This window comes from Hibiscus syriacus, unplaced genomic scaffold (assembly GCF_006381635.1).
Source record: "Hibiscus syriacus cultivar Baekdansim isolate YM2019G1 unplaced genomic scaffold, ASM638163v2 tig00110482_pilon, whole genome shotgun sequence".
NCBI lineage: Eukaryota > Viridiplantae > Streptophyta > Magnoliopsida > Malvales > Malvaceae > Hibiscus > Hibiscus syriacus.
In genome coordinates, this window is record NW_024062758.1 from 4,170,194 (window position 1) to 4,185,526 (window position 15,333).

The 15,333-nt window shown below is 34.1% G+C and overlaps 1 protein-coding gene and 2 pseudogenes across 1 annotated transcript; 2 read left to right on the plus strand and 1 right to left on the minus strand.

Annotated features, from left to right (window-relative positions):
• The first annotated feature begins 309 nt into the window (after positions 1 to 309).
• On the plus strand, positions 310 to 2,706 carry LOC120128712 (pyrrolidone-carboxylate peptidase-like). The gene is made up of 5 exons (XM_039146341.1): positions 310 to 422; positions 1,069 to 1,409; positions 2,007 to 2,111; positions 2,220 to 2,267; positions 2,374 to 2,706. The coding sequence occupies exons 2-5, from the start codon at positions 1,143 to 1,145 to the stop codon at positions 2,611 to 2,613; spliced, it is 660 nt and encodes a 219-aa protein (XP_039002272.1). The 5' UTR covers positions 310 to 422; positions 1,069 to 1,142; the 3' UTR covers positions 2,614 to 2,706.
• A 3,298-nt stretch (positions 2,707 to 6,004) lies between these two features.
• On the plus strand, positions 6,005 to 10,708 carry LOC120128688 (annotated as a pseudogene).
• Positions 10,709 to 11,184: 476 nt separating this feature from the next.
• On the minus strand, positions 11,185 to 14,699 carry LOC120128775 (annotated as a pseudogene).
• Positions 14,700 to 15,333: the final 634 nt, after the last annotated feature.

Here is a 15,333-nt window from a genome sequence, read left to right on the forward strand (position 1 = left end):
CATAAATTTTTATTAAAAGAAACTAAGAAAAAGAAAACATAAATTACATAGATAAAAAAAATTAATAGTTTTTGTATGTTAATAATCAAAATTAAAATTGATGCAGCTGGCAGTTAAATAAAAATAAAAGAATAAAAGAGGCGACATAAGAAGTTTTTACAGAGAAAAATGGGTTAAAGAAATTATTTGTATATAGTATAGCTAAATACTCTAAAATTTGTTTTCTTCTTCCTTCTCTCTCTAAAAGAAAGTTGGAATGTTTATCAGATTAGGCTTCGATTTTATTTAAATCAAACTTTAGATTGGATAAGGCTGGTTGTCTGTGACTTTTCATTTCTTTTCCTCTCTTTCCTTACCGTCAAACATTACAGGTGATCGAAGCTTCTAATTTCATTTGTCTTCTTCTTGCCTTTGCTTTCCAGGTATATTTGTGGGTTTTATTTTCATGTATCCTGTCAGTATGGATATTTGATCGGTTTGGCTTTGTTTATCAGGCATGGGTTGTGATTATTTATTGGATTCTTAATTTTGTTGGTCTTAGATCATATTGACTGATTCTAGATTCTTCATTTATGGTTTTCGAAACTGGATTATGATGTTCTTTGGCTCTTTCAATTATGATCTAACAACTTTATCTTAAGGCTGCTTAGTTTCTGCAGATTTATGAAGACACTCTCAACTTTGTCTTTGTAAATATATATAGTGTTTTTTAAGCTTTTATGAAGTATTACCTTTCGGAAAACAAAAAGGATTGTATTAATCATCAGAAGTTTAGTGTCTAAATTGTTTTCATTGTAAGGCCTGTTGATAGGTTAAACATCTTGAAGCTAAAACTCAGGCTCTTATTGCCCTATTACCATCATTTACCTTCTAATTATGGATTAATCCTTATTGAGAATTATATAGGGTATGCACAAATTTAGGAGTAATGAATTGTAAATTCGTTGACCGTGAAAGTTCTTTGAATTTGAAAAATGAAACCAGGACAAGGTCGTAGATTCTGGTTTCATCTGGTTTTGTAAGTTCCTTGTAGCATTCGTTACTTGAGTTCTCTTGTGCTTCATGCGGGTACTTGGATAACCATATCAGTTTTCTAACGATAAAACTTTTTCGGCAGTTGGTTTCATCTGAATTGTTGATTGATGGGTTCCGAAGGGCCAGCAGCAGTAACTATCCATGTGACTGGTTTTAAGAAATTTCATGGAGTTTCAGAGAATCCAACTGAAACCATTGTTAGTAATCTAAAAGAGTATACAAGAAAGAAAGGTTTGCCAAAGGGTGTTATTCTCGGCAGTTGTAGTGTTCTCGAGACTGCCGGACAAGGAGCTCTCACTCCACTGTATCAGACATTGCAATCTGCCTTGACAGGGAAGGATTCTCAATCTTCATGCTCTGAGAGAGTTATTTGGGTTAGTTACTTGGCTTTCACTTTATACTGTGTTCTAATAGCTTAGTTTCAGGCATGCATACCAACTTCATGGCTGCCTTAGTAAATGCTGGAAAGAAGAAAGAGCATCCCAGTCATGGTGTCGGAATTCTCTTATTCTAAGCTCATTTGCAGAAATGGAAAATCAATAATCTATCAAATAATTCCTTTTAGCTTTCCAATAAAGCAGGCATGAGGCCTTTTTAACTAGCTGCTTTATGCATAACTCTAACATGCTCCTTTATTCTCAGTAAAGAGAATATGGGTAAAATCTCGTTTAAATTGATGCTGATAATGTGCCATCTTAAATCCATGTTGAAAGTGCATTTTTAGTGATCATGTGATTAATTAATCTGGTAATTGTAGGTCAACCATTTTTTTTCTGCCATTTTCCTTCGTATTTTCTTTTCTATCTGAAAGCATGAAAAGAGCTACACTTGAAATAAATGGGACCATTTTTGATGCATTATTCATTAGGGGAGTTTGCCAACTGAAACTATCTTAATAACTTGTCTTTGATGCAATCAGCTTACAAATTCAGGACTCATTTTTCTTGTCAATTCTGGCAATATTTCTTCAGGTACACTTTGGAGTCAATAGTGGTGCAAGTAGATTCGCAATTGAGCATCAAGCTGTGAATGAAGCTACTTTCCGTTGCCCCGATGAGATGGGATGGAAACCTCAGGTTAGATATATCTCATTTCCCCTTTCATGGTGCATATGCAATTCGTCATGCCTCTACCTTTTTCCCTTAAACTTTCATCCTTTTGTTGAACTTTTATATTGTTTGCAGAGAGTACCCATTGTGCCTGCTGACGGCGGAATTTCACGTGTACAAAAGGTAGTACAGTTATCTCTATTGCCATGGTTAACATCTCATACGATACTATATTCTTTCATCTTTTTTCCGCCAACATTAATGAGTTTCCTCTGTTATATTTCTGCAGACTTCTCTTCCTGTTGAGGAAATCAAAAAAGCCTTAGCAAAGATGGGATATGAGGTAATGACATCGGACGATGCTGGACGGTTTGTGTGCAATTACGTGTACTACCAGTCACTGCACTTTGCAGAGCAGAATGGGATCAAATCACTCTTTGTCCATGTCCCTCTTTTCTTGACCATAGATGAGGAGACCCAAATGAAATTCGCCGCTTCCTTGTTGGAGGTACTTGGTTCTCTGTTTTAGTAACATGCCGGTATCAACTCATCTTCATCTCCGGGAGTTGATATGGTTGTACCGTTGTGGAAGGATGCATGTTTATTTATTAGTGTATCTGAATGGAAAGAAAAATTATAGTTCAGCGGGTAAATGTTATGGATTTCATTTGTTTTTCAAAATACCTGTTCCAATTGTGCTTGAAAATTAGAATGTTGATGTTTATTATTTATATGTTATGTGAATAGATCCCCAGCTTGTTTCCATTACCAGAACAGATGTTTGTACTTGTCGAGCTCCGATTCCTTTATTGCTGTGTAACTTTGTTCAATTTAAGCTCTTTGTTTTTTTTTAATCGATGACCAAGTGTTATGTGACAAAATAAGTAATGATCACAAGAAAGAAGGCAATGGCATGCAAAAGAAGACGTATTAGCATTAACATGAAACACAAATATTATAGCATCGACCTTGTACGATGAAGAAACATCAGCAGTTACGTGTCTCAGATGAGGGAAAAACATAGCAACCGAGTAGTTTTATCCCCAATACACAAATGGAAGTGATGGGTAATTATAACTCATTGAGTAGTTTTATCCCCAATACACAAATGGAAGTGATGGGTAATTATAACTCATTAAGTGATCTTAATACTAATAAAAAATTTTGTTATTTTTAAAGAAATTAGATTTAAAAATTTGTGTCTGTAAGAGATGTGTGCGTTATCAAAGAATAGATGGTTTGTGCGGTGATGACTAGAGATGATTTTTCTTTAAGTGCGTACTTTCAACAAACGAATAGAAGAATAAACTTGAATATTGTAATTTAGGAAAGACATGATTTTCTTGGGATTATGAGCTAATTTGGGCAGTTATCTATGTGAAGGGTAAATCTTTAATTACTATTTTGCTTTGATTAGTTTGGAATACTTTTATCTAACTCAGTTGGGATTAAAGAAGAATAGATGAAGTTTTGAATTCCATTAAGAAATTAATTAGAGACAAACTGTATGCTAAAAGTATAGACAGATTAGATTCTGTAAACATACAAGCATGATGTGTTCTTGATTGAGTATCGATTTTGTAAGATATTTTTTATAGCAGTTTACTGTTATCTTATTGCTTATATACACAGAATTTTAAAAAAAAAAACAGTAATAATATACTCGTTCCTTTAATTTTATTTTCTGAAATTGAACTGCAAATTTAAATTGGATTCATTAAAGGATTGCAAAGCAAAAACAGGAGCGGGCGTTGATGTTTGGGCCGAAATCACAGGTGCACCGGAACAACAACCCATCTATCAGAGAAGACGATAACCGTCTCTCCCTATCCCCTCCGACTCAGACCACCAGCTGCTGCCGCAACTCTCCAACCGCAATCGCCTTAGTTTCGCCGCTGCTGCTAACACCAAGCGCGTTAGTTGGAATCGCTAACTCTCCACCAGGTTCCTTATTTCCCTTTCCCTTTCCTCATTTTTATCTAACCAAATAGGATAAGAGATTACGCCTGATTGTGTGCTGCTCGTACTGCAATTTAATGTCTGCCTCTTTATGCTGGTTTATTAATGTTCTGGGTTTCCTTTTTTTTTCTGCTCAAGTTTTAGAAAGCCCGCCTAGGCGCAAGGCGCAGATGGGCACTCGAAAAATCGCCCATGGCTACACATACGAGGCGGTGAACGGCGGATGCGCTTCCTGCGCCTTTAGTGTTTTTTCAGGCTAGTGCAGGCGCAGGCGCAGGCGCTTCTGCGACTCTGGGGAGGGGGAAATTAAGTAAAAAAAAGGCCGTCCCCTGCCTTATCCGTTACCACATTGCAGTCAAACGCCGTCAATGATCAATTGTCAATCACCAGATCGTTTCTCTTCTCCATCACACACTCCTACTGTTTTTTTCTTTGGTTTTATTCATTTCTGTCGACCTGTATAACCACCAATTTTCTCTAAGAAATGAAAAGAAAAGAAAAGCAGGGGAGAGATCTACTTGAGCCGGTTATATATTATACTCGTATAAATTAAATTATAAATATTTAATACATTCTCTTTTCCCAAATTATGCTGGTACGACGATAGGTAATTGAGTTAGGATATATTTGATCTACGGAATGTAAGTATACTTTTGTGAGTAAAATTACTTAAATGTAAAATTAATTTAGGAGCGATGTATTATACTGTTTGGTTTGCTTCCAAAAATATAAGTTTATAGTGTTTGATTAAATAAGTATAAGATTATTTGAATGCATATTTATCAAATTATTTTTGTGATATATATTTTTTAACAAATAAAATTTTAATATTAAATTATAAATATTTAAATGAAAATTTATAAAAATATTTTAATTTTTACACTACCTAAGTTTAAAGAAAAAAATACATTAAACATATAATTTATATATCAAACTTATATTTTTAAATAATTTTCATAGGTATCATATTTATTTATATATAATATAATATAAAAATAATATTATGAGCTCGAGTAGACAAATATATTACTTTTTAATATATATGATCTACTTTTTAATAACTCAAAATTAAATATTATTTTAAATAATTATACTTTTACAATAATAATAGTTTCACCTTGTAAAATTATAAAATGATTAATATACTACATATTAAAAATATAAAATAATTTTATCTTTTTGTATATTATTATTATTATTATTAAGTTTATAATTTTAAGTAAAACATGAAAAATAAGAATTGAGAATGATCTTTATGAAGAAAAAAAACTATTATTTTAGAGGTATTTGTATCTAAAGTGGTGAGAATTGTTCGTTGTTTAAGAATTTAGAGGTAATGACATTTCCATTATTTTAACCAGAAAATGCTACTATTGATAATAAATTATTACTTGATTATGATCTTTTCCGCAAACCAAACAAGAATATACAATTTCGAAAAAGATCATTCTCCTTGATAATGATCTTTTCCGCGAACCAAACGCCTCTAATTTCATATTATTTTCCCAATCTACTATTTAATGTATTATCTTTTCCCAAATTATGCAATACTTGTTTAGCATTAATCAATAGCATTAATGTCATCTTCTTTTCCTAATATATTATTTATTACATTATCTTTTCCCAAATTATGCAATACAACAGTGAAATATTAATACTTAATATATTATCTTTTATTTTTATTTATTGAACTTAATTTATATTATTTTAAACATCTATAGTATGATTATGTTACTATTATTGAATACTTTAACATTATTTTAAACAGCAATAATTTATTAATATTAAATATTTTAATATTTATCTTCATTTTGTTTTGAATACAAAATATATTAAATAATTGATTTATAGATTTTTTAGTATAAAATTGCGCTTCGCCTACTAAAGAAGCTACGCCCTGTCTCTTGCGCTTAGGCTTCAAGGACCCTTGCGCCTTTTAAAACTAGCTCAAGAATCTTCAAATGCGTTTTATTTGCCTTGGCCGTGGTATGACTGACACTCCTATTTCCTATGTCATCACGTACAATCTGAAGTCTCAACTTCGTTTCCTTTATTTCCTCTGTTGCTGCACAACTACTTTGTCCAAAACACTTAAATATTGTCTAGGTGTGCATTGGTTACTTCATCATTACAAATTCGTTTGTTTACAGGGCGAAGTTGCAGAAGGAGATTGAATATTTTCAAGAGGTTGATGCCTTTGAGTTATTGGAGGAGAGCCCATCACCAAAACACTTTGGGACGGGCAACGGGTTATCAAATTGTCCCTGATCCTATACCAGATGTTTCATCCGGATTAGAGAAGTGGCTCTTGTCTGTTGTCAAAGAAGATAAACTTCAGCTGCGGGCCTTTTTCCACTTTGTCCGAAGTATTGGAAACTCCTGCTGCTCTAATGGATCACAGATTTGCTGATGATCTAGATTTTTCAATTGTGAAAACTCCTTAAAACTGCAATCCAGTATCCACAAATGATGGTGACCAAGGTTGTGATGATCTAAATGCTTCCATCAGGAAGCTTTCCTTGGCATCTACAACAACATCAACACATCTTGATCGTATCGATCCATTTGTTGCTTTACAGGGAATTTGTGAACAGCCAGCACCATTGAAGTTTCTTGATCTTTTCTCCAAGTATTGGTTAGTCTCTCTCAAATTAATTGTTTCCTTTTCCCCTTGAAGAAAATTGCACATTATTTATTCCTGTGGTTTTCCGTGCAAGTGGAGGGTGTCATTGCAATAATAAGGTTGTTTGTATCTGTCTTTACAACACTGCTGATGCGTCCTGCTTTATCTGCTATTGAGTATTGACTTTGTTGTGTTATCATAAAACATGCTGTCCCATTTTCAGAAATTAAAAATGCATACTTCTGTGTTCAAGGGTTTCACTCATCTCTGCGGTTCGGTTAGTTTCAATGGTGTTTACCCCCATTGCATTGTTCTTCTACTTCCTCTCTGCACTAAATTTATTTGACAATGCATACTTCCTTGACTCAGTGCTCCAGAAAATATTGCCAAAGTTGGTGAAGGTACTTATGGAGAAGCCTTCAGTGCAGGCAATACCGTCTGCAAAATAGTTCCATGCGATGGGGATTTTCCAGTAAATGGAGAAGTGCAAAAGGTGTTTTTTTCTACTGAGATTAATTTCTTCTATAAGTTGTTTTCAGGTTAAATGATTCTTTTGCATGAGGACATTTTTTGGATGAATTCAAAACTTGCGTGTCTTGATACTAGCCAATATTCTTTTCTGTGCTTCAGAAATCGGAAGAATTGCTCGAGGAAGCCGTGCTTTCTAAAGCTCTAAACAGTTTACGAGGATTTGAGAAAGATGATTTTAATCCTTGCACGACCTTTATAGAAACAATTATGTATTCCACATCACATACTTCTGTATCATTCTTTGTTACCTTTTGATATCGAGAAGCAAACATTTCAACTAGAAGCAGTTTTCATTCTTAGCTGCCTTTGTGGGGTCATGCCCAAGAGAAAGTTACAATTCATGAAGTATGTGCCTAATAGTGTATGATTGATTGTGCACTTTCAATTTTGCAATTTACGTTTTTTGTAGCCTGGCCTGAAACTTCTACTTCCTGTTTGAAGGTCTATTATTCAGATTATTGCTTATTGATCTCTTTCTTTGATAGTTTAAAGGTTTGCCAAGGTTCGTACGATGCAGCATTGATTAGTGCCTGGGAAAAATGGGATGAAAAGAAGGGCTCAGAAAATGATCACCCGAAAGAGTTCCCTGAGAAACAGGTTCTCTCTTTTTCGCGATGAATATGAATACATGAGTAAGTTATAAATAAACACTTTATGAATACTGCATTTATAGGACTCCAAAACATGTGGCCTATTTTGTGTTCCAGTATTCTTTTGTTGACCCTGATGAACTTGCATTCAGCGCTATCTTGTGTTTGTTCTACAACACGGTGGTAAAGATCTTGAAAGTTTTGTACTTGAGAATTTTGATGAAGCACGGAGTTTATTGGTTCAGGTAAATCAAAGAACTATTCTGATACAAAATAATTCAAACGAATTTGGAAAGTAATTTTCTAGCGAAAAAAATCAAGTCTTGTTTGATGGATTATTTTATCTGTTGCTACCAGCTCACAGTGAACTTATCAATTGTCTGCATATGAGTTTGAATTACGTAACTTGCACTGGTCTGCTTGCTGTCACATTTTTTAAATTAAATTTTTGTCTTGGTTCTGGTTGCTGATTAATGGTTTTTTCTCAATCTTTATAGGGAAACATACTTTTGAGTAGGGCTGGCAATTATCCATGGGTGAGTGGATTATCCACCCACCCACCCCGAATAAATAGATGAAAACCCGCTATGAAATGGATGATTGGCGGGTGATGGATGGATCGAGTGATGGATCGGGTCGGATATAGATGAATTTTTTTTTACCCATCACCCGATCCATCACCCGCAGCATCCATCCACCCATTAATATATCCATATATATATATATATATTATACATGGCAGGTAAATATACTTTACTTTATTATACATGACCTTTACTTTATTATGTAGAATAGTCTGTTAATGTGATTATTTAGAATCATACATAGGAATTTTAATATTCTAATTTTGAATTTTTGAATGTCTTGTTTGATATATGATTTCAGAAGCTTCTATTGAGAATGCACATGCATTTGCTACTATCTTGGAGGATTTTGATGTGGAAGACGAGAGAAGTTCATCAAGTGTAGTGCTTGATGTAGATGCTAACTCGGTAAATATTCTTATTCTCTTAATTCTGACTTTTATCTCATTGAAAATATGTCTAATTTTTTAATATTGGTTTATCCCTATTGATACTAGGATGGAGAGGACTTTTGAGAAGTGATAGTTTGTTGATGAAGATTTGAAGATTATATTTGGTGTACAAGACTATACATGATGCATCTATTCACTTGAAAAATGTATCACAAACATAGTGCACAATACTCTATATAAACTGTGTTCCATTTTGTTTTTGTTTGAATTTGATGAAAATTTATTGTTCATTTTTTTTGTTTCTATGAATGTTTGAGTATCAATGTTTGGTTTATATGAATGTTAGAAGAATTTGAGCTTAGGATGTAAAAATAGGTTTTGTTCATAGTATCATCCATTTATCATCCGCTCCACCCACGGATGATGGATGGAGCGGATATGGATGAAATTTCTGGCGGGTGATGGATGGTGTGGATAGAGATTTGGACCGCGGGTGATGGGGCGGATGAAGCTCCACCCGACCCATCTCCAATCCATTGCCAGCCCTACTTTTTAGGCGAAATGATTCCGTCACTATGAAGTTTATTCTATAGGGCAAGCAAATATCCTTCAGGACATATGGATTATCGGTGTCAATAATTGATTTTACACTGTAGAGATTAAACACTGGTTAGGTTTCCTCTGCTTCTTTCTTTTATTCCTTTCCAAAATTTTGCTACATCTATGAGATAATTTTTTTTTAATGGCTTTGGTATACAGGAGAAACCTAACTCTGTTTGGATCTGTCACAGGACCCTTATCTTTTCAAAGGCCCAAAAGGAGATAAACAAGTAAGAAACAGAAACAAACTACGAATCTCCGTTCATAATTACATTATAAAATGCTTTCACATCTAATGTAGCAAAACTGATGCACTAATGAATTATGAAATGCAGTCAAAACATATAGAAAAATGATGGAGGTTACAGAAGATCACTGGGAAGGAAGGTACTTTTCCAATCTCTTCACATCTGAGAATAAGCCACTTTTGTTGTTTCATCAATTCAAGCCTTGAACTGTTTTACTATCCACCCCCACCTTATTTTCATCGAATGAAGTGAACCTTGTTTTAATCAACTGGATCCAACAGCAGCACTGAATTTTTTGCTTAGATCGTGGTCATCTTGAAAAACATGTTCTATTTCTTGGTTTTTCAGTTGCCATTAATAGTTCTTAATCTGTTGTAGTTTGCTTTAGGCTTGTTATCACTACTATTTATTCCAGTGCTTAAGATGAAAGTGGTAGTGAATGGTGATCTTGTTCCCAACTAAAGCTAGTTAACTTTTACAATCAAGTTTCGGCTGTACAATCAACTCATGCATACCGTATACCATACACTAAATAAAGGAATTGATTAATCCATTGAAGGGGAAAAAAAAAAAAAACATTCGAGGCATTGCTAGCTTTTTGTTCGTCGATTTTTCTTTGTTTTCCTTGGATATATACTTTTGGTCCCTTTAGTTAAACCACACATTTCTGATGGTTGGTTTTTGTTGCTGTACAGTTTTCCCCTAACAAATGTTTTATGGTTGATATATTTGGTGGATATATTACTGCTGAAGAAAACATATGTAAGTGATTTTCGTCCTATAATAGTTCAATGAAAAATGTCGCCAATCTTCGCCTTTTTGCACGACTGATTATTGGAAAGAATCACCGATTGATACCGTGTGTTGTGCTTATTTGACAAAAATGGTGATTCAGGTACGATCTAAAAAGAATGAGAGAGACATGCGGTCTTTGAAAAAGCGCCTGGACAAATACGATTCAGCTAAAGAAGCAATTTCCGATCCCTTCTTCCGGGATTTGCTTGTGAATAATTAATGCTTTTGAAGTGGATTTTAGGATGGATATGGACATGGATCTTAACTAACCACAACTGGACACACTTTATGGGTTAAAATGATTCCAAATGTTGTGTTTGGATGGCTATGCTAGGCCGGCTCGTCCATATAAATGTATACTTTTATCATTACAGTATCATGATCCCTGTGGGCAGCCGGATTTATTAAAGTTTAATGAAGAAATAGGCGACCATTTGATCTGATTGTCCATTTCAGCTCCTCGTTTAAATTTGTCTGGTTATAAAGGGAGGAACAACCAGAATGTCGAAAATGAATTATAAAACAGACCATGGTTGGCAATGCCGAGGACAGAACCGGTAGTTAAACCCTGTTGTATTGAACATTTCAACTTCAATAAAAGAGAACTAATGCATGTTAGAGGTAAACTTATCAAGATACCAGGATACAGTTACTTGGTAGTTCCTACTTCATATCATTGTGTAAAGTCAGAAACACAGATTTGGTAAATGTTTTGTTTTTTCACCGTGATGGTGGTCGGTAAAGCTAATAATCCAAAATGGAAAAGGAAAAAAAATGTCATGCATGTTGCTGTGACACTACATCTACAAGCCTTTTCTTTCTACAAAGGAATTGGTTTAATGGCCTTCCTAAAATCCTCTTAAGGTATTCATTATACACACTAACTACATAACTAACCGAAATTACCGCTTTGAAAACACTACCAAGATCAACATTGACATGGAGACTACAATCTTGAAACCAGAAGATTCCCAGAAATTCTGTTTCTCAGAACCAACACCTGCTGCAGATTGTTGTTTAGCAGCCAGCTGATCTCTAAATTCCTTTAGCGCTTTGTCCCTGCGCTCTCCCATCTGCCAAAATTAGTAGGATGAGCTCACTGAATAACACACAACTGAAAGTGACTTCTAAAATGACTGTTTAAAGTGAAAAACTACAGGCCTCGACCATTATTTACACAATGAAAAGTGTAGCCGGAGCCATTTACTAACTGAAAAACTTGGAAACAAATTAGAAATCCAAGCATTTCAGCAGCAGACAATCACAAAACCCTATTTTTCGAATGAAGTGATATATTAACGTTACCCTTTGGAGTTTTCTTGTCTGAGAACGAGCTTCCTGGAGACAAAATTCCAGCTTCAATACCCTCTTTTTTAGTTCCTGATCGGCTCGTCGCTGTTTCTCTAACTGCTCCATAATACAGATAAATGATTAGGGGTGAGAATTTGATTGAATCGAGTTAAAAAATTTTGAGTTAATTGAGTCCTATTTTATAACTCGAAGTTAACTTGAAATTTTTTCAAGTCAACTCAAGTTGATAAAAAACGAGTTGAGTCGAGTCAAGTCAAATTTTCAAGTTTCCATTTAAATTTAATTGTAAATATTTACAATATTATGACATTATTTGATTTCAATTTAAATGGCATTTTCTAATCATATACAATACATATATATTTTTTCGTATTTTTTTCATATGTGATTTACATATTCCATACAAAATTTAAATGGCATTTTCTAATCATATACAATACATATATATTTTTTCGTATTTTTTTCATATGTGATTTACATATTCCATACAAAGTTGAAGGACTCAACTCAAACTTTAAAATCAATCTACTAATTACTAAAGAATTCAAGTTATTCGAGTTGTATTTTACAACTCGATTTGAACTTGAAATATTTTCGAGTCAAGTTTATGAAATTACAACTAGAAGTCAATTCGAGTCGAGGTTTTTCAGGTCGAAAAAATCAGTTTTTCGAGTCGAGTCGAGTTTTGCTCACCCCTATAAATGATCATAAAATTTTAAAAATTATATTATAAATAATATCTTATGCTAATGCATACACATAAAAGTACCTGTGATTCCAATTCTTTGGTTTTGAGCTTCCAGTGAGCTGACATAATCCTTATTTCATCTTTCAGTTTGGCTATCTCTTCATCCTTGGCAGTCAAAAGCTTATTTATATTTTCAAAATTCCTGGGAGAAACCTCATCCAAAAGTTTCCTGAGCTCACAGTCCTTATTTGCTCCAGCCTTAGCAACAGCTTGCATGATATCATGTTCAATTCTCGAGACCTCATCTTTCAGCTGCTTTTGGGAACATTCCCTTGCTTGGAGATCCTTCTGCAAGTTGTCCAGTTGCTCTCCTAACCTAGTTACACGAGCCTCGTGCTCTTTCAATGAACTATTCTTCTTGTCCAACTCCTCTAACAACGCTAAATACTGCACTTGCGCCGACTGAGCTGATGCTGCACTAGCATCAGCAGTGGCTTGGGGCTGTAAGCTGCGATCTAAGATCATCCAATTCCATAAGGTACTGAGAGGCACATAACAAGGTCATATCAGAATCATACAAGTGGATTAGGCCATACATGATTAAAGAAGGGGAAAACCATTGAAACATCAAAGCCAAAGAACACGCTTAACACGAAAGCTAAAATAGATGAAGAACTAGAAACAAGATTACAAACACAAGCCTAAGGTATCCACATAACCATCCAAGAGGAAAGCAACATGGCAGTGTTAGTACCCTTCATTCACACAAGATGATATACTTCTCTATCTGGACAAACATCTTGTGCTTCTTTAAGAATGATCAAGTGAAAATCCAATTATGACCTGACAGAGTTGGAAATTACCAAAACATGTATATTTGCTATCTAATCAGTACAGAGACTACCAGAAAATGCCAAAATGGATGCAATATTTAGTTAGGCATCATTTAACATGAGGTTTTATGATTTAACATATTTATTCAAATATAAAATAAATAGATTTTAACAATTATGTAACAACAGTACCATAATGCATAATGCTTATTTATAAACATTCCTGGAGTTAAACTAGTAATCAGAAATTAAGAAGAGAATCTCATCAATAATGCATGGAATAAGTAAATTTATAACTTGCAAAATATGCACAGAGTTCAATTTCATGACCAACCTAGCTTTTAGAAAAATTCCCCGACTTATACAAGTTCAAAAAAGAGAAGACATTAAAATAAGATTAAAAAAAGCTTGGTGGATAATTAACAACTTTAAAAGGTAAAGATACTAGAACAAAAAAAAAAAGGGGGATTCATTTAAAGACAGATCAACAAACATAGCTGGTAATTCAATCATTGGGGTATGATGGGTTCTTTCCAAACTATGAATTAACAAGTGAAAATAAAACTTAAATCATGGAATTATGAAGTTAATTTATCAGCAAAAAAATTATAAAAAGATCAAGAACCGGGATATGGGTGGGACCTTTTCAGCAGCTGAGGTTGAAGCTTGAAGCTCCCCATTTCTCTCCTCTAACCTCTTCTGCAATTTAAAAATCTCCTTCTCCATATGCTTTGCCTTTGTTTCTGCTTCCTGATTTTGTTTTTTTAGGAGAAACCAAGTTTATTAGTAAACAAATTCCAGTTGACCCCACAAACAAAAGACCCAAAAAGAGAGATTCAGATGGAAAACTGAAAGTTGACACAAAGAGACACGGAAAAGAAGGCATGCCTGTCTTGTTAGGGTTTCATGAACGAAAGACTGTTCTTGCGACGCCAAACGGCTCCTAACCTCCTTCAACTCCGCCGCAAGCGACACCACGTTACACCGGAAACTTTGTTTCTTCTCATTCAAATCCTTCAACAAAGGATCAAAATCCCTGGGCGATGAGGACGATACGGATGACATCGGGACAACACGTTCTTGATCCGACGTTAAGTATAGCTATCAGGGACGGAACCTTCTTGATCGGAGGCCGAATATGATGCCTTGGCTAAAAGATCTGATCGTGAATGCAATAGCTTTGAAGGAGATAAAAAAAATAGTGGCTCAGAGGCAGGTTCCTAGTCTTTGCTTGCAGTAATGAAAGGTATTTCCCTGATATATCTGCATGTGAAGATGTTGGTTGTGCATTTAATTTAAGTGGGACACCAAGAAACAAGTTTGAAATATAATACTAAGAATACTCGCAAGATCTAAGCAAAATTCTATATATAACAGAGAGGGTAACTTCGAAACAGTGAAAAGGGTATTTGAAATGAAAGATGAGAAATCTGGAAGAAATGAATCTGGTCAAAGGGTAAATAGTTATGAAATGGCAGTAAAGCAGGTGGAGGAGATGTAGAGTTGTTATGAGCTACAACCATAACAATCTATTACTAAAGTCTTAGTATATCATTTATAAAGGACGTACAGAGAGAGAGAAAGAGACAGAGACAACTTTCTTGTTTTCAATTTGAAAAAAAAATAATAAAATTCAAATTTTGAAGAAAGAGAATATTTTCTGGGGAAAGTGGAAAAAAAGATGAAACAAAAATCCTTATTAAAAAAACTCGAAAAGAGAAAAAAAAACATAAAAGGAAAATCTTTTTGAAGCAAATACCCATAGCAGCAGCTTCACTTCCACTGTGCATATTAATTTTAATTTGGGATTTTGTTTTCAATGGAGCGCTGATTAAGGGCAGATGGAAGGTGATTAATTGTTTCCAAATATTATTAATTTATTATAAAACTACTTAATTATGTTTGGTTCGGATTTCCGAACCTGGGGTTTTGTGATAAATGACAAAATCCTAAGCTGTGTTTTGTGTTGTGGCGGATTCACTTTCGAGATTTAACTGTTTTGATTAGATTTATATTTTTCAGTTTCCCGAATTAAATATTATCTATTAGTCATTGTTTTTGATATATTATTCGATCTAACATCTATTTTTTAAAA